Genomic DNA, 19,182 nt, shown 5'->3' with positions numbered 1-19,182 from the left:
TAACAAGGCCATTATAGGAAATGAAGTCTGAATTGTCAGTAAACATGAAAAGATGCTCAATATTAGTAGAATCAGGAAAATGCAAATTGAAAGATACTATTTTTTATTTTATCAAAATGGTAAAAATTAAAGTTTAATAATGTAAGATTGGCAAAGATGTAGGGAGAAGATACTTTTCTATACTACTAGGGAGTTTGTAAAGTAAAAGGTTCCTTTGCAGAGTAATTTCACATAACAATGGACACAGCCTATAGCCCACCACTACGTAACCAGCCACGTTAGGGAAACTTGGGCCCACATGTGAGAATGTTCATTGCAACATGTTCGTAGTAGTTTAAATTTGGAACAGCCTTGAACACCAGTGGTAGAAGGACAGCTGAATAAAATGTAGTGTCACTTGATTTTATTTTAGCTATATCTGTTCTAACATTGATTCTAGATGCCCATTTATTCATATTAGCATCTCCAGAATCAAGTGTCCTACAGTCAGTGTTGATTCACAGATGCATTGGCAGATGTTTTCCTTCACATCACACAACGTAGTGATGCATTTTTCAAAAGATTCTGTTAATAAAATAAGGTAAATATGACTATGACAGATCCAAAGCATACGGTCAAGTGGGAAAAAAACGAGTTGCAGGATGATACATTTAGTATGTTGCCATTTAGGTAAGTGAAACACTACAGTATATTTTTGGAAACATGCAATTTAAAATATTAAAAATGGATTAGAGGAATACATTTCTGGTTAGGAGAATTAGATTGAGGAGGGAATATTAGCATTATTTATTATAATAGTAATTATTTTATTGTTTAGTTGCATTTTATTCCTGTCCTCCCAAGGCACAAGGTGATTACACAGCCCAGAAGCAAACATCATTTCTGAGTAGTGGGAACATAGTTTTTTAACTTTCTGTAGTCTCAAAGCTTAAAAACATACACACAGAAGGAAAGAATTTAATTGCCGTGGTTTCATAGATTTAAGATCCTCTCTCGGTACCTTATGCTGTGTTTGCCAGTATATGTGCCAGTGGTAAGTGTTTTAAGGACTTAAACTACCTGAGGATATTCTAAACTCTGGATGTATACCTGTGTGCTTTGGGGAGGTGTGGGGTCTGCATGTGCATACATGCTGTGAAAGACATAGAGCATATAGAGTATTTTGAGGAGCTTTTAAAATGCTGGTTATTGAGCCTTGATTTTTTTCCTATTTAGTTTCCCAGATATGCTGAGATTGTGCACTTAACACTACCTGATGGCACGAAGAGGAGTGGGCAAGTTCTACAAGTTAGTGGTTCCAAAGCAGTGGTTCAGGTAAGCATCACTTTCAAAACCTGGCCAGTTGAACGCTTTTCTGATCACAACAAACATAAGAAGCACCAATAGTTCTTTTTAGTAACTATCACATAAGTATACAGATCTTCATCAACTTATAGGTGGGGTGACATCTTGATAAACCCATCAAAAGCTGAAAATATCGTAAGTTGAAAATGAATTTAGTACACAGAACCTACCGAACATCATAGCTTAGCTTACATTAAAGGTGCTCAGAACACTTATATTAGCATACGATTGCACAAAACCATATAACACAAAGCCTATTTTATAATAAAATGTTAAATATCTCATGTGATTTTTTTTTTTTTCTCATGTGATTTTTCTGAAGTACGGTTTCTACCAGATGTGTATTGCTTTTGCACCATCATGAAGGTGAAAAATCTTAAGCCAGGGACCCGACTGTTTACTGGCTGTGAGGGAAGAAAAGTCTTTTTTCATGTTTTCTTGCTAAATGCCAGCCACCAATATCCATTCTAGCCCAATAGCTCCACTGGTAAAATGGCTTTTTAAAAAAAAATTTTTAATGGATAAAATGAAACAGTCACATAGAAGGGGAGAGATGAAAAGTAGAATTCAGAGCTTATGGGCTGAAACCAAAACGAGATCTGAGTCTACTCCTTTAAATTGTCTCTGATAATTCCTAGTTTTTAATGTTACTGATTATAGGAAGTGCCAGTTTTCTCAAATAACATATTGCCTGAAAAAGTAATCTAGAGCAGAGGTCAGCAGAATTTCTGTAAGGGGCCAGATAGTAAATTTTTTAGACTTTGTGAGGGTTGTGCCTAAGGTCTCTGATGCATGTTCTTATGCTTTCTTTTCCTTTTTTTTTAAAAAACAACCCTTTAAAAATGTAAAAACCATTCTTAGCTTGCTTGATGGATTTGGCCTGCAGGCATGACTCTGGGTAAGAGGTTGACAGTTTGGTTCGTCTTCCACCATGAACACTTCTTCAGTCATGAGGCTACAAGTAGTATATACGTTGATGTATTTTACTTTATAAGGGCTGACAAATAAATCTTAAGCGCTTATGATCTAAATTTCTTTTACCCTTCTGTTTACTTTTCTTTCTTGATAGGTATTTGAAGGGACTTCAGGTATAGATGCCAAGAAGACATCCTGTGAGTTTACTGGGGATATTCTCCGAATGCCAGTGTCTGAGGATATGCTTGGTAAACGGATATTATTATTCATGCTGAGCAGAGATCTGCTTCCTTTTTAACGTATTTCCATGAAGTCTTTTTAAAGATTGTGAACATTTGAGTCATTGTCCACTCTGTACTGTCTCGTTACTGTTTACCAGGTCGGGTATTCAATGGCTCAGGAAAACCCATCGACAGAGGTCCTGTTGTACTGGCTGAAGACTTCCTTGATATCATGGGTAGGGACAGAAAATGGATTTCTGTGTTCTGGGGAAAATAGCATCTACCTATCTTATACCTTTGTCAGAGAAAGGGTGATTTTTATGATACTTTAAGTAGATAACCAACATACTCCATGTTTGATTAATTATGTTTTGTTTATTATTTAATAAATTTATTTTTCCTAGAGGTTATCTTAAATTTTTATATTTTATTTATTGTAAAATATCACCAGGATATATCTGAGATGTAAAAGCCATAATGGCTTTGAAATTAGGATTTCTCTCTTATTTGCTATACCTTACGTTTCACTTTACTACCATATAATTTGTGAATCTACAAAAGATTAATGGAAAAGAATATTTAAACAGTTTCAGATTTCAAAAATAACTGATTTTTTAAGAGCAGAAAGAAATGCTTTATATGCTTTATATGGTTGTAGTCTTAATGTAGAGACATATTAAAATTTTCCCTTTTGGAAATGCATTAGGCCAGCCAATCAATCCTCAGTGTTGGATCTATCCAGAGGAGATGATTCAGACCGGCATTTCGGCCATAGGTGGCATGAACAGTATTGCTAGGGGGCAGAAAATTCCTGTCTTCTCTGCTGCTGGCTTACCGCACAATGCGGTGAGACCTAGAATCTGTTTGGTATGAAATTTAAGGAGAAAGAATTTCCGAGTGCTTCACTCTTAGTGAGAAACCAAATATAGGATTTTCAAGGTAAATGCCCAATGTTACTGTTTATATAATCCAATTACATTGACTCTTTATCTACACATATCTGACTTCTTGCTTACTCTTAGGAATCTGCAAAAATTACAAAATAGTTTCATTGGGTAAAGCCCTTTAAGACAACCCAGTTTCATTTATGATTACAGTTCCCCAAAGTTTAGGGTAAAAGTTATTTTGTTGTAGAAATATTATTTTAGATTTTAACTTGCTTCTTTTGTACTCCTCATCAGATTGCAGCTCAAATCTGTCGCCAGGCTGGTTTGGTTAAAAAAATCCAAAGATGTAGTGGACTACAGTGAGGAAAATTTTGCGATTGTATTTGCTGCTATGGGTGTAAGTATTATCTTTTTCTGTTTTAGTATGAAATGTAAAAGTGCTTGTGTTCTTAGAACAATATAGAAAACTACACATATATTATTCGATTTATCTCTAGGCAGAGAAGTTGCAACTTGGCATTTTGGGCCAACCATGGATTATTAGTATTTAGCATTTGACTGTGGAATGTAAGAATAATTCCCTTTGTGCCCAAAGCAAGCTGTTTACTCTGTTGGCTTTTGTGAACATTTTGGGGGTACTTGAACCTTTAAAAGAAGGAGCAGTGCAGATCTGTAGCTTGGCCTTCATCAGAAATAAATATTGGGGGGGGGGGAAAGAAAGAAAGAAATATTGAGAATTTTTCTTCTCCCAGCACTGATGAAGTCATTGCCATTTAGGTAAACATGGAAACTGCCCGGTTCTTCAAACCTGACTTTGAAGAAAATGGCTCAATGGACAACGTCTGCCTCTTTTTGAACTTGGCTAACGACCCAACGTAAGTAAACAAATAGAGCTGTTTTCCCCCTATTCATGCAGCCTTCTGGTCAAAAATGTCACCTCACACTAAGGAGGTAGAACATTAGAGTGAAAGCTGCACAGGCCTAGGTATGAGATAACCGTATTTAAATTCCAGCTCTGCTTCTTGCAAGTTATTTGGTTTTGGGTAAGTCACTTAGGCTGTGAAGCTCAGTGTCTTCTTTCATAAAACGTGATAAATAATACTTGTCTCACAGAGTTGTTGTGCATATGAAATGAGATAATAGTGTAAGTTACCTAGCACACAGTCCATACTCAATAAATGACCTTTTCCTCTTACCTGCAAAATCTGGCCCCTACTTCTTTCATCCCTTTCTCCTTCTCTGTCCCTTCCTTTCTTGCTCAGTTTTGAGAACTATATAGTTCTGAGAAATTCTGGGGCATTTATAAAATAAATCAATTTAGCTGTGTAGCACTAAGTAATTCTTATTATGTAAATACATAAAAGAACTCTGCCTTACTTAAGAACTTTTAAAGTAATAATTGCTTAACCTTCCTCAATTTATGTGAAACTTTAAAAGGGAGACTGTACTATTATTTCTGGAATCATTTTGTTTTGTTTTCGGCCTTTTTGTTTGAGTGACGTAGGACTTAATGTTTCATTTCAGTATTGAGCGAATTATCACTCCTCGCTTGGCTCTAACCACGGCCGACTTCCTGGCCTATCAGTGTGAGAAACATGTATTGGTTATCCTAACAGACATGAGTTCTTATGCTGAAGCACTTCGAGAGGTCATTTTTTTCTTGATTAAAATGGATTATCTTGTCAGGGTTATCTTGTCCCTCTGCAAGTTTTCATTTTTTTTAAATCATGTTTTTTAAAATGCATTGCTCATATATTAGTAGAATACCTTAATTAATCAGAAAAGAAAATATTACTTTTGTCAACCTAGTTGAAATGATTAGAGGACCAGATTTAAATTATTAGCCTATTTATCATACTCTCACTGTCTCCATTGATTAAGACTGGATTCTTAGAGAGAGTAAATGATGCAAGCTATTTAATCAGTTACTCTCCCAGGTAGTTCTGTCTCTGTCCAGACTGTCAGTTTTTAGCCCTTTTCAAGAATTCCATTTTTAATGATGTAAATTTTTATTTATTTACATAAGTAAAGACTATACTCTGGCAGAACCCTCTTCAGAACTTTTTTTTCCCTCAGAAAACTCAGTGATCATTTAGAAACAATATAAGATTCTAGCAGTTACCATCCTGAAGTGTGGGGTGTTTGTTCTAATGCAAGTTACTGAAATTTTGAGTGACTTGCTCTTTTAAGTGTGCAAAAAAGGGAAGAAGACTTTTGAAGAGACAGGCTATATAAATATCTAGCTTAAGATTCCCTAAGATCCATCATCATATCTCACTCGGCTACAGTGCTTTTTCATCGAAGGAGTTCTTTTCTCCCATCCATCACAGATACTTTTCTAAAAGGCAGTAAAAATAAGTATTAGAAAAGTGAAAATTAAAAAAAAAAAAAAACAATTTACAAACCCTTTTATTAGTATTATTAGATTCGACAGACAATTATTCTATCAGATTGCCACTAAAGTTTTCTATATGTTTATCTTGCTTTCTACATTATCTCCTTTCACATTGATAAAAGCTGGTCTGCAGGCAGGCCACGCTTTGAGTAGCACTGCTGGAGCATATACTCTTTGAGGAACCAAAGTAGCAGTTAGAAGTTGGGCTTAATGATTTACAGTTCTTGTTGGCTGTAGATTAAAATGTATGCATATATTCTAGTGTGCATGTCTCTAAGAGACAGACCATTTATTACTATTCTTGTCTTGTGCGGTGATCCAGGGAAATTATCTGGCCCTTGATTCCGGTTGTAAGTTGGGGTTAATAACATTAACTTCCTCATAGGGTTGTTGTGAGGATTAAATTAAATAATGTATGTAAAGTGCATCAGATGATTTCTGATATATGTATTTCCTTCCCTTTTGATCTTTTCAGGATTAGCTTATGTAAATCTGGCAAGATCCATAACATGAAGGAAATCTTGTGAACTGAGAATGTTCTCTTAGTTTTAAAATGTACTACCTTTGATTTATGAAATTGCAAGCAGATTTTCTTCTAGCAAGCTATTTGAAGATTTGTGTTATGGCAGTATGATTTTAGCAAAAAAACTTCTGGTCCCCAGTTGTCAACATTTTTGTTGCAGAATAATCTGAATTTATGTTGCTAGATTTTTCTAAATCGTTTCTAGAGGTGATATTTAAAACGAATAAGATGATATTTCCAACTTTGTAATTGGGCATGTTCAAACAAATGTTTTCTAACCAAGCTTTAATTTTCATTTTCTGGTATGTGATACTGTTCTCCTTGACTCACTGTCAGGTTTCAGCAGCCAGGGAAGAGGTTTCTGGTCGACAAGGTCTCCCAGGTTACATGTAGACAGATTTAGCCACAATATATGAATGCGCTGGTAGAGTGGAAGGTAGAAATGGCTCTATTACTCAAATTCCTATTCTCACCATGCCTAACGATGGTAAGTTTTGGGTCTTTGGATTATAGCATCCCTAATCGTTGTAAGGACTTTGATTTTAAGAGAGAAGACCATCTATCTTTTTGAGTTGAAATTCTTTTGAGAGTTCATCCTCCAGAAGTTTACCTTACCTAGTGATTTGTTTCTAATAAAATTTTTCATTTCAAAACTACCCATAATTATTATTCTTTTGTAGAAAAATTTTCTTGTAATTTTAATTTTTAATTTTTATTTATTAGCTAGTATTTAGTGTCTACTATTTGCAGGACACTGGCTAGACGAAAGAAACGAATTTTTAAAAAATTTATGGGCTCTACTTAATGTAAGCCTCTCATTCTAGTTGGATATTTTTTAAATGTATGTGCATCAGTAATTTAAGGTAGCTGAAGTGCCAGATACGGAGCACAAATAGTAAATGCCACGAGACTCTCGAGATAGAACGATCATCAAAGACTTGCTAAAAATTACTTGGTTTTATCATGTGTGTGTAAGTGCACAGTGCAGTGCCTGCCTGGAGGTATGCCCAGCAGCTCCCGGGTGAGACTTTCAGCATTCCCCTTATGTTAGTGTCTTTTTGTCTTTATCTCAGTCTTTTAAAAACACTTTTTCAAACTATTTTCAGAAACAGTAATAACTCATTATAACTGAGCACTGTTCTCAGTGTTTTGTAAGTTTTGACTCATTTGATCTTCATAGCGACTTTTTAGATGCTCTCGTGTGAGGCCCAGGGAGGTACAGTGTCACAGTTAGGAAGTGGCGGCTTTAGAACCCAGGCAGGGGCTTCCCTGGTGGCGCAGTGGTTAAGAATCCGCCTGCCAATGCAGGGGACACGGGTTCTAGCCCTGGCCCGGGAAGATCCCACATGCCGCGGAGCAACTAAGCCTGTATGCCACAACTACTGAGCCCGTGCGCCACAACTACTGAAGCCCGCACGCCTAGAGCCTGTGCTCCACAACAAGAGAAGCCACCACGAGAAGCCCGCGCACCGCAATGAAGAGTAGCCCCCCCACCCCCGCTCACCGCAACAAGTGAAAGCTCTTGCGCAGCAACGAAGACCCAACACAGCCAAAAATAAATAAATTAATAAATTAAAAAAAAAACCAAAAAACCCAGGCAGTCTGAATACTACCTCTGATGTGAAAATGATTTGTTCCAAGGAAGTAGCTACAAAATTACTCTCTGTAATTTAACAGACTTAGAGATGTCTTGCTCTGTAGGACCTGCTTGGTGCTCCCTGTGTGGTGTTGCTTAACTTGTTTAGCCTCTCCGTGTTTTCCATGTTGAAATGTTGTGTATCCCTCTGGGATAGCTTATGGACTAAGAATGTTCTCTCAGTATACATCAAATTGGCAAATCTCTGCAAATGAACTTTGTGTTTAAAATGGAACTTTATATTTGGGGGAGAGAGAGCATAACTAGGAGAAATAGTACTTTGTATGAAGATAGCTAATTTAACTTGTGTCCACACATGTCTGTCTGTGCTGCAACCAAATAAGTGAGACTGGCCAATACGGTAACCTCTAGCCACATTTGGCTGTTTAAATTCTAAAGTTTATTAGAATCAGATAAAGTTTGAAATAAAGTTTTTCAGTCACAGTAGCCGCATTTCACATGTTCAGTAGCCACATGTGACCAGTGGCTGCCATATTGGACAGCACAGATAAAGAACTTTTCCATCATCACAGGAAACTATTTTATATAGCACTGTTTTAAGTAGTGCAGATTGACTTCCTGTGGTTTTGTTTATATGAGATGGACACTTTAACTAACATCAGGTGTCCTTCTCTGGTAGAGATCACTCACCCCATCCCTGACTTGACTGGATATATTACAGAGGGGCAGATCTATGTGGGCAGACAGCTACACAACAGACAGGTATTTGAGAGCTGAATGATGCTATAAGCCTACAGATCTATTCTTCAGTTATTCTTTAGTGACTCTGACTTTGCTCTTAGGAATTATTTATTTAGAAAATGTCAAATTGAATTGTTTTTAATATGGCTATAAAATTGTCATTTCTGTAATACTAAAATCCTGGTGTGGACAAGAGTGCCAGAATTAAGAATTAAATTTCCACTTTCTTTATTATGCCTTAAAATGGAGTGAGTTGTTCAAAGAACTTTTTTGGGTCTTCTGTTCCATAACGGTATAATCTACCACTTTTGTTATTAATACAAGAACAGATTTTTCAGAGTTTTTTCTTTGTCTTTTATTGTTAAAATTTTTTTAATTGAGGTATAAGTGACGTAACATTACATTGGTCGCAGGTGTACAATGTCATGATTTGATGTTTGTATATGTTGCAGAGTGATCACCACAATAAGTCCACTTAACATCCACCACCTCACACAGTTACAACACTTTTTTTCTTGTGATGAGAATTTTGAAGAGCCACTCTTCTAGCTACCTTTAAATATGCAATACAGTATTATTAACGTACATGGTCACCATGCTGTGAAAGTTCCATCCCCATGACTTACTCATTTTATAACTGGAAGTTTGTACCTTTTAACCTCCCTCACCCATTTTGCTCACTCATCCCCTGCCTCAGGCAGCCACCAGTCTGTTCTCTATCTGTGAGCTTGACATTTTTTTGTTTGTTTCTTAAGGTCCCATATGTGTGAGATTATATGGTATTTATCTTTTTCTGTCCGACTTATTTCACTTAGCAGAGTGCCCTAAAGGTCCATCCATGATGTTGCAAACAGCAAGATTTCATTCTTTTTTATGACTGAATAATCAAAAACAGATTTTTTCTGGTTCTTTAATAGATGCCAGCTTCTGATCTCAGCTTTTAGGTGAAATTATTGTTAATCTTTTTATGTGTGATTTTATGAGTAAGAGTTCAGAAGACAATTTGGATTTGATATTGTAGGCAGATGTTGAAAATTCAGTTTTTTAATAGCATCTTGTACTATTTTGTAGATTTTACTTTTTGGATTTGATTCTCAAAAAGAAATCTTAACCTGTAAAATGTTTCTTACTTCCTTTTCTTACCAGGAAAAGATATTAGGAATCATCTAGGAAACAAATGTAGCAGTTTTATGCAATTTAAGCAATAAAAATGAGTTTCAAAATCCTCCTTTACTACCAGTAAAGCTTGAATTTTGTACTTAAATATAATATTTTCCCCCTTCCCCTTTTACCCAAGATTTACCCGCCGATTAATGTGCTGCCCTCGTTGTCTCGGTTAATGAAATCTGCTATTGGAGAAGGTATGACCAGAAAGGATCATGCCGATGTATCTAACCAGCTGGTACGTATGTTTTCTCCAGGATTGTGTTTAAAGAAATGAATACTTTCTCAGTTCATTCTGCTGTCTTATACCTCTTGTCTTTCTTCCATATCACTTTTCTTCTACCCCCCCATCAAAGTAGAATTTTAATATAGAATATATAATATAGAAGACTGGAATACAGAAACATTCATTAGAGCCAAACAATCTTTTTCATAAGGATAACTGCTCATGACAAAGATTAAAAATCACATGCTTGAAACCCACCTCTAATGCTGTATGAGGTAGTTTTTAAATAAAAAAGGCATAAGACGATTACGTTTTTATTAGTAACCTTTATTATAGAGTATTTCTGAAAGACTATTCTAACTAATTTTTTGTTTAACATATTAGGCAATCACCAGAACGCTAAGGGATACAGCTGTGTATATTCTATGAAATCCTTGGTTTCTATAGTCCTGAGATTGTATACCAAGCATAATTAAAGAAAAATGCATTTGACCTTAAAGTAGAAATGATAAATAAACCTACTGATAACACAGATATTTTTTTTTGAATAGAATTTAGAGATGGATTTCTCCTATTGTGTAAGTTCTGATTTTTGAATGCTCTACAAAATGTAAGCTCATTGATATATTGAGGGAGTGTATTTTTTGTAGAGTGTTAGTAATGTCTATGTATTGCATGCCTGAAGACTCCTTTCTTAGTGAGACTACTGTATAATAAAGTCTTTCCAGTACTTGCATATGTGAATTATGTTTGGAAATAATGTGAAATACTGTGAAGATAGCTACAGCAATACACTTATATAGCCCAGAGTACCGTTACCATTTATAAAGGTTCATGTAAACCTTTTTTTCTCTTTAGTATGCGTGCTATGCTATTGGTAAGGATGTGCAGGCCGTGAAAGCCGTAGTTGGAGAAGAAGCCCTTACCTCAGATGATCTGCTTTACTTGGAATTTCTGCAGAAGTTTGAGAGGAACTTCATTGCTCAGGGTAAGATTACTATTTTCCTATGAATAGAAACAGCATCATATGTAGTCTTGAGGACTTCTTTCCTAGTCTGAGAGAATTTACATTGGTCTCCATACAGTTTTCCTTCTGATGAGAGAAGAGGTTCTTCCAGCCGCCTGCCATGTCTTTGTTCTTAGCCCTCTGGTTCCTTCCCCTCTACCTTCGATTTCTTTATCCCTTTATTTAGCTCCTGTCTTATTTTTTATCTTCCTTACAACCGGCCTTCTGCTCTCCTACGTCCATTGCCGCTTCTCCTCCCTCTTAACCTCTCTGCAATGCTCTCCTCTGGCTTTGGGGGTTTTGGACTTTCCCAGTCCATCTGTTTTCATCCTCCTGATTTCTTATCTTCCTGCTTCTTAATTGTTAATGTTCCCAAAGGCTTAATTACCTGTTCTTTCTGTGCTTTTTTTCCCCTATGCTGATGACTAACTTCCTGTGTATGAGCCTTTACCCTCTTTCTGAAGCTCTAATCCCACATCTCCAGCTAGGAAGCCTGTGTTTATGCCACCATCCTCTCTGGCTCAGCGTGGTGAGAACCAGAGTATTTTCCCAACTGACCACCTGCCTAGCAATTCCCTTTTCAATTTCTGTCTACTTCTGGCATGACCATTACCCTAGTTAGCCCAAGCTCAGGAATTGGGCATTCTTAAGCCTCTTCATTTATTCTCCAGTCATTAAATATTTGCTAATTTGCATTGTTCTCCTTTGAAACATCTTATCCTGTTCTCTTTTCATTCCTATTACAAAAACTTAGGCCAGTGTTTCTCAAAGTTGAATATGCTTTTGAATCTACCAGGGATCTTGTTGAAGTGCAGATTCTGATTCGGTAGGTGTGGGTGGGGCCAGAGAGCCTGTATTTTGACAAGTTCCTGGGTGACGTTGAAGCTGCTGATCTCTGACCACTCTTTGTGTCCCAAGACCTAGTCCAGACCTTTGTCCCATCATCCTTGGCCGTTAGTGCCAGCATCTTCACCAGTCTCCCTGACTCTCTATGTGCCATTGCCGGGGTAAATTTAGTATTAATTTTATTGATTGTCCTTCTGTTAAAAAGTCTATAATGGTTTTTATTACATAGCATGTGTAGGGCTTTCAAGCTGTTTTGTTTGGTCTCTTCCCTGCCACCCCTGCTAATGCTGGTAAACTCTATTTTTGACCTCAGTGATACTTACAAACGATGTGTTTATTTTGGAATAATGCATCAGCTGCACGCTTAGGATTTGTGCACTTTTCTATTTGTGTGATACATTTTTTAAGTAACATTAAAATCCCCAGAAGATATGATTGTTGGGTTTTCTAAAAAAAAAAAAAAAAATTTATGCAGAACCTTAATAACTTAAAAAGATAAAAATTATTCTGGTAGAGAAAAGAATGCAGAACTCTAGCCACTCTAACTCCTTCGTTAAAAAACGAGATTTATTTGCAGGATAAGAATGATTCTGCTATTAAAAATAATAATAGCAATAGCAAGTTTGAAAACTTTCACGTGGACCTATTCAGGTGCTTAATTGGCATTTAAGACCTTCTAAGTATCTGTACTAGCCTCCTTCAGGTCAGCCTGTGTTGCTGGGAAACTGCTTTTCTCACTACTCTCTGGACAAAACTCTGGGTGTAGCTTCCATTATTCCGAGGAGTGTTTTTAGATCCCACCCGTTGTTAAACACACACACACACACACACGCACGCACGCACGCGCCCAACGTCTCGCCTGCGGGCTTTCTCCCTTTTCTCTGATTCCCAGGGGTACTTACTGTCTAGACCCTCATTTCCACATTTGGTCACATCCAGTCCTGGGAGACCTGACTGCTTTGTGTCTCTTTTTTATACTTCATGCTCACAGTGCTAGACCCATAACAATAAATTTTGAATAACGCTGATAAGTTGGAAGTACTTGGCCTTTATTCATCTAATCTCAATTTTTTGTAAGGTCCTTAACGAAAAGCGCACTGTCTATGAGACTTTGGACATTGGCTGGCAACTGCTCCGAATCTTCCCCAAAGAAATGCTGAAGAGAATCCCTCAGAGCACCTTGAGCGAATTCTACCCTCCAGAGTCTGCAAAGCATTAGCTGCTACTTCATCGCTGGCTCGATGCTCTTGTGAAATACTGGTTCTGTTTTCTTTATTCCTTTTGCACTCGCCCATCCCCACCTTTGTGTTGGAGTTTACTGTGTTGCCCTGTAATTAAAAACAAAGAATAGGTAACATATTGTGCCAGTGTTGCAATGTTTTAAACTGCTAACAGACTTTAAAATATCCCCTGTTCCGAAAACCTGGACCTGCAATGCTTTGTTTAAAGTAGCTGAGGTTAGGAGGTGAAGTTTTCGTACTGATGTGTGTATTTGTACGTAGTGGTGTAGTTAGCTGCCTAGTGTCCTCATTATTTGGGTCTCTCAGACCTTCCCTGTCCACCCCCTCCAGAGTATCACTATCTGAAGTTCTAATGCTTTGATCTCCAAACTAGGGACAAGATAGGGTCTGAAAGACGCTTCCTCTCTGAGCCGAGACGCTTTCCTAAGCACTTGTTTTTAGATTTCGGTGTGCCTCTGGGTCTGCTCTAAGCAGACGGCTTTTCCTGTCCACCTGCTGTTTCCTGTTTAATGAATAGATTAGAAAAGGAGTTTCCTTTTCCTCTGTGGTACGGATAAGTTTCAACTCCTGTGTCTTACCGTTCTCCCTCCCTCTGAGTAACACAGAATCATGCAGCTTTTGCCCAACTGGCATTGATCTGATAGTAGTGAGATGCCCTGTCTTGATGATCCCTTACTGGGTTTCCATGCAGAGGAATCATAATGAAAATAATTAATAGAATTGTTGGTTGGAAAGAGTTGGGATACAATTTTTTAAGAAAGAAAAAACCTATATCGGTTCTACATTTGGACATGCTAACAGTGGTTTTAAGTTTCTAAAGTGTTGACCGGATGCTAGAGGCAAGGTGGGGAAGAGAAAGTTCTTTTGTGTGGGGAATTTTTTTTATATATATAATCTATGGATATTTTAAACTCTGTTAGATAGCAGCCTTTGGAAAATCCCCTGTTTGGTCCTGCTTTCTGACCTATCTGCCTTTTCAGGGTAATCTTGTGGCACAAGTGATAGCATTTAAAAGCTTTAGTCTTTTAATTCCTCCTCCTTCCTGCTGCGAGCCCTGAGCTGTCTTCTATGCACTTCTGACATGTCTACTGTTTGGTCTCTCTGTGTTCTTTTTTACTTGGGTGCAATAGCAACTTCTCGGTGCATTCCATCTTTCTTTCAAGTTGTGTAAAGTTCTTCACTTTTTTTCTCTGAGGGTGTAGGTGGTGGGGGGATTCAGCATGATTTTATATATGTGTATATATATATATATATATATATATATATATATATATATATATATATATATATATATATATATATATATATTATGATTATATTTTAATGTAGAAAATGTGAGCTGGATATAAAATGAAGATAAATATTAAATTAAATGGAAGTTACCTAAAGTGACTCTGTATCTTCTAATCAGAAAAGCAATAGCAACAAGCAAATATATAATAATGCACCTCTCTTTGATTGACAGTTTTGAACATCATGACCAGTATTGTGAACCAGCCCCTTGATTCACAACATTATGAACCATGTCCCCTTTACAGGAACATGGCCCATGTTCTGTACCCTCTGCCTTTTAGGCTGCCCTTTCAAGCTCTTTTCAGTAATACCTCTTCCAACATATTGTAGTTTGATCCAAGGTTGAGAGTTGCTAGGGTGTGGGGTTGTTTGTTTGTTTATTTGTTTGTTTTGCAGATCGTTAGTGGCTGTAAGTTCTCTGAAACTTGAAGTTTTGATTCAGGGTCCACTTAGCATTTTCGAGAGTTACTAAGGTGTTTTATAGCATTCTTTGTTTCAGACATTCTCAGGACCTCTAGAGCCTGCCTGCCATGAATGAAAGAGGGTAATAAATAGAAAATGAAATACATACTGAAGCAAGCCAAAACTTGCTTCAAATAAAATCTGAAATAGATGGTCCAGTATATAAAGGAAACGTACTGGTTAAAGCACAGGATGTGGCATCACGGTGGCCTCCCATTTCTTTCCCCTCTTCAACTCAGAGTGACATTTAGGAGATGTAGAGGAAGAGGCTCAGTCATAGCAAGAGTAGGTAGACCTGTGTTCTGATTCTGGCGCTGCTGCTGTATGGTCTTGCTTAGTCATTTAACAGATTTGTGTTCCTTTCAGGGTTATTATAAGGACTAGAGATTTTGCTTTTTATATTGCTTTTTAACTTACGTAAAAAAAAAAAAAGTTTGTTGTATTGGCATGTGTCTATTTCTGTATTCTCTATCCTATTCATTGAACTATGTATCTATCCTTCCACCAATAGCACACTGTCTTACTTATAGCTTTACAGTAGGTCTTAATATCCTCTAACTATATTCTGCTTTCTCAAAATTGTTTTACTTATTCTGGTTCCTTTGCCTTTACCTTTTGTTCATACATTTTAGAATAAGCTTGTCCATGTTGACAAAAAAATTCTGTTGGAAGTTGACCTTTTATTATGTTGAGTCTTCCAATCCATGAATGCGATATGTCTCTCCATTGATTTAGGTCTTGTTTGGTTGTATCATACAGATCCTCTATTAAAATATTTATAATCAAATATTTCACGTTTTGGAAGCATTGTGTATGGCATCGTGTTTTTAGTTTTGGTTTCCAGTTGTTCATTGTTAATATTTGGGAATATGACTAATGTTGTTGTGTTGATCTTGTATCCTGAGACTTTGTTAAAGACATTGCCACTTAGTAATTGCTTCTTAGAGATTTCTTGGGATTTTCTATGCAGACAGTCATGCTATCCATGAGTATGGACAGTAATATTTCTTCTTTTCTAATCCGTGTGTCTTTCTTTCTTTTTCTTGCCATGCTGCACTGGCTAGTACCTACAGTACTAAGTTGAAAAGGAGAGATGAAAGAGGACATTCTGGCCTTCTTTTGAATTTAGGAGGAAAACATTCATTCTCTCACCATGAAGTATGATGTTCACTGTCAGTTTTTTGTAGGTATTCTTTACTGGGTTGAAGTAGAGCCCTTCTGTTCCTAGATTTCTGAGAGTTTCTGACATGAATGTGTGTTGAAGTTCATCAAATGCTTTTTCTTCATTAATTGATGGGGCCATGTAGATGTTCTTCTTCAATCTATTAATATGGCAAATTACGCTGATGATTTTTGAATAGTAAACCAAGCTTGTGTTCCGAGAATAGACTCCATTTGATCAGAGTGTATTGTTATTTGCTTCCTTCTTCATGTGTTGATTTTATTGTGCAGTTTTTTTCCCATTTCCATGTGTGAAAGCTTAGATTATTGATCTGAGACCTTCCCTCTTTTCTATTCTAAACATTTAGTGCCATTCGTTTCCCTCTTAATAATGTTTTATCTGGAGCCTTCCACATTTTATGTGTTGTATTTTCATTTTCACTCAGTTCTATTTATCTTAAAATTTTTCCTTGAAATTCCTCTTTAACCATGGATTATTTAGAAGTGTGCATCTTAATTTCCAAATGTTTGGAGGCATTCTACTTCTCGTTCTCATTTTTATACAATTTAAAGTTTAGACTTTGGACACAGTGGAATAAAATGCAATTATGTTTGTTTAGTTACTTTATAGAGGTTCTTCAAATATCACTGCAGCGAAGTTTTCAAATATTAGTTTTCCATAGTAGTTCCCAGTCTTTTGCACTTGTAACCATAAGAGAGTTCCCTAAAAATATGTAACCCTGGCTGCTGGAGCCATGTTTATCAGGGGAAGTTCACAGTCACAGGAATAGTGGGGAGTTTGTGGGTCCCCACTGCACACTCTTTTCTGGGCCAGCGCACAGGGATCCTGTAGGGATCCAGGGTCCAGGAGAGGGACCCAAACTTTGGGCTCTGGTGTTTATATTGCAGAATCAGAGAAGCCCAGGTCCCGTGTGGGCAGGGACTAGGACCAGCACTGGGACACACAGGACCCAGGTCCATCCCTCTCCATGGAACGAGCACTCAGGGTGAGGGAGGTCCAGCCTCTCTCCTGCTGGTCAGGGCTGAGCCAAGCTGCGGTTGCAGCTGTATTGCTCAGTAGGCCCATGGCTGAGTCACCAGCTATGACAGCCGTAAGCCCAGGCTATGGGGAGTGTCCATGAAGTCTTGAGGAAGGCCGGCCTTCTTCCTGCAGGGAGGCAGTCTTGAACAAGTCAGCCCTGCCCTGTCACTACTTCAACAACCCAAATTTTCATTACTCCCTCTTGCTCCCCAACCCCACTCAGATAAAAGCATAGTTTCTCATGGGGTGGCCAACCTTTTATTTTTCAAACATTATCAACATCATTTCATACAAGAAAGGACATTCGAACCCCAATTAACTAAGAAGCACATATTGCAGAATAAGCTCGTTTGCCCTAAAACAAGACCCTTAGCTATTTCCATGGACCATCCTTGATTTCTCCATTTTGCTGCTGAGCAGTGCAAAGTTGGTGCTCAAGAACTCCTTGGATGATGGTGTGCTATCAACAGCTGCTGTGAAAGCAAGAAGCTGGCACCCTCAGTGGCTATATGGGCAGAGGAGTTGAGGAGACAGTAGGTGATGGCTCTGTGCTGTCAGTGAGGGCTGTTTTCTGCCCGCACCCCTTTTAATCCCTTTGTATCCCTACCACCTGAGGAATGAAGGCAGTGATGGGTTATTGGCAGAATTGCCCTGTCTGATAAGAGGGTCACCTGCAAGCCAGAGGGCCCAAATCCTCCCTGGAACACATCACTCCCTACCCACCACTTAACAAGTCCCTTCAAACAAAGGTGCAAATTTGTAATAGCTGTACCATTAAGATATGCAGTCTGTGATTTGGACAATTGTGACTCCTTGCCCTGTTCTTGGAGAAACATGACGTTTTGTAGGGAGAACCCAGGCCAGGTGGCCAAAGTCTCTGTCAAGTCTGTTTCTTCACCAATATTTGGATTCAAGTTGAGGGTGGTGGAAATGAGCGGGCCTTCACCATGATAGCCTTTCCCTGGTATCACTGGCCAAGGTTCCCTTTGGTGAATATTACATACAAAAGCTTGCCCAGCACATGCCTCGCTCTCAGACGAGCCGTGGCCACGCTGCTCCTGGGATTAGGCACCTCCTTTGCACACCCTGTGGATGGTGCTCATCTCCTTGATTCTGTGAATGTGTCATTTGTTAAACTATTATTTCTTGAGGCCTGTAAACTATTATTTCTTGTTGTCTGTGCAAGTTTCAATTCTGCAGTTTCTATTTCATTCTTCTTATGGATTGAAAAACACTAGTGAAATTCCTCATCTTACAATCTATGCTCCTTAACATTAACCGTAGTCTTCTTAAAGTCCTTGGTCTCGCTCTCTCAAAGGCTCCCGGGGGCTTGATTCCAGTGGGCTGGTGAGGTGGACACCACTGAGCTTGACAACATGCCATACTCCACCCAAGCCTGGAGATCTCCGGTGTCTGGGGGAAAAGGCAGGGGCCGTGAGACAGGAGACAAGAATGGAGGTAAATTCAGGGGTAAAGCCCAGGGAAGAGTCCATATGTCAGTTGCAGGTCAGTTATGTGCCCTGTGTCCGAGAAGACGCCCCTCACCGTGGGATGACCAGCTGCTCTCAGAGAGAGCAAGGCTCCTGGCCCCGGCTTCTCACGTGATACTGGGGCAGATCCTATGCGCAGAGGCTGTGGCCTGCAGGGGGCGTCTATCAGCAGCTCTGCAGGGTTGAGGGGCCAAAGGGGGCCATGGGCAACCTCTCCCAGGAGAAGTCACCTGCCCTGGGGCTGGGGCATCAGTCCCTCAGACCCACACCATCTACCTTTCTACCTGGGATCCAAGCCCAGCAAGGCACAATCCTGACTTCCCCAGTGTAGGATTTCCCCAGTGTGTGACAAGCCAGGCTGTGGCCACCTACCCCGAGGGTATAGTTCAGCAGGGCAAAGCCCGTCACTGCCCCCTGGTGAGGCAACTACAACAGAAAGGTGAGCTTTTGAGAGCAAGGGTCAGGAGTCAGGGAGGAGAGGCAGACACCCAAGAAAGGACCCATCGCCTGAGCCCACATCCTTGTCCACCTCTGTGGGGTCAGTCAGCCTCCAGTGTCTGCTCTGAGATCACAAGACCCCACAGTACTGGCCATCACAACCACCTGCCTCAGAACAAAACAAGAGGGC

General features: G+C 38.6%; 2 protein-coding genes across 2 annotated transcripts in view; both read left to right on the top strand.

Moving 5' to 3' along the window:
* Window positions 1–3,802, top strand: part of LOC137763459 (V-type proton ATPase subunit B, brain isoform-like) — a 53,141-nt gene extending 49,339 nt beyond the window's left edge. Inside the window, exons 4-8 of the mRNA XM_068541970.1 lie at window positions 1,216–1,314; window positions 2,414–2,507; window positions 2,639–2,716; window positions 3,187–3,326; window positions 3,791–3,802. Coding sequence (XP_068398071.1) covers window positions 1,216–1,314; window positions 2,414–2,507; window positions 2,639–2,716; window positions 3,187–3,326; window positions 3,791–3,802 — 423 coding nt within the window. The remainder of the gene's footprint in view (window positions 1–1,215; window positions 1,315–2,413; window positions 2,508–2,638; window positions 2,717–3,186; window positions 3,327–3,790) is intronic.
* A 348-nt stretch (window positions 3,803–4,150) lies between these two features.
* LOC137763659 (V-type proton ATPase subunit B-like) lies at window positions 4,151–13,798 on the top strand. The gene is given in 7 exon segments (XM_068542109.1): window positions 4,151–4,242; window positions 4,892–5,015; window positions 6,622–6,772; window positions 8,562–8,644; window positions 9,921–10,025; window positions 10,872–11,001; window positions 12,944–13,798. Coding segments are annotated over 7 exon segments (693 nt in total). The 3' UTR covers window positions 12,952–13,798.
* Window positions 13,799–19,182: the final 5,384 nt, after the last annotated feature.

Source organism: Eschrichtius robustus, chromosome 4 (assembly GCF_028021215.1).
Source record: "Eschrichtius robustus isolate mEscRob2 chromosome 4, mEscRob2.pri, whole genome shotgun sequence".
Classification (NCBI taxonomy): Eukaryota; Metazoa; Chordata; class Mammalia; order Artiodactyla; family Eschrichtiidae; genus Eschrichtius; species Eschrichtius robustus.
This window is presented reverse-complemented; position numbering and strand designations above follow the sequence as displayed.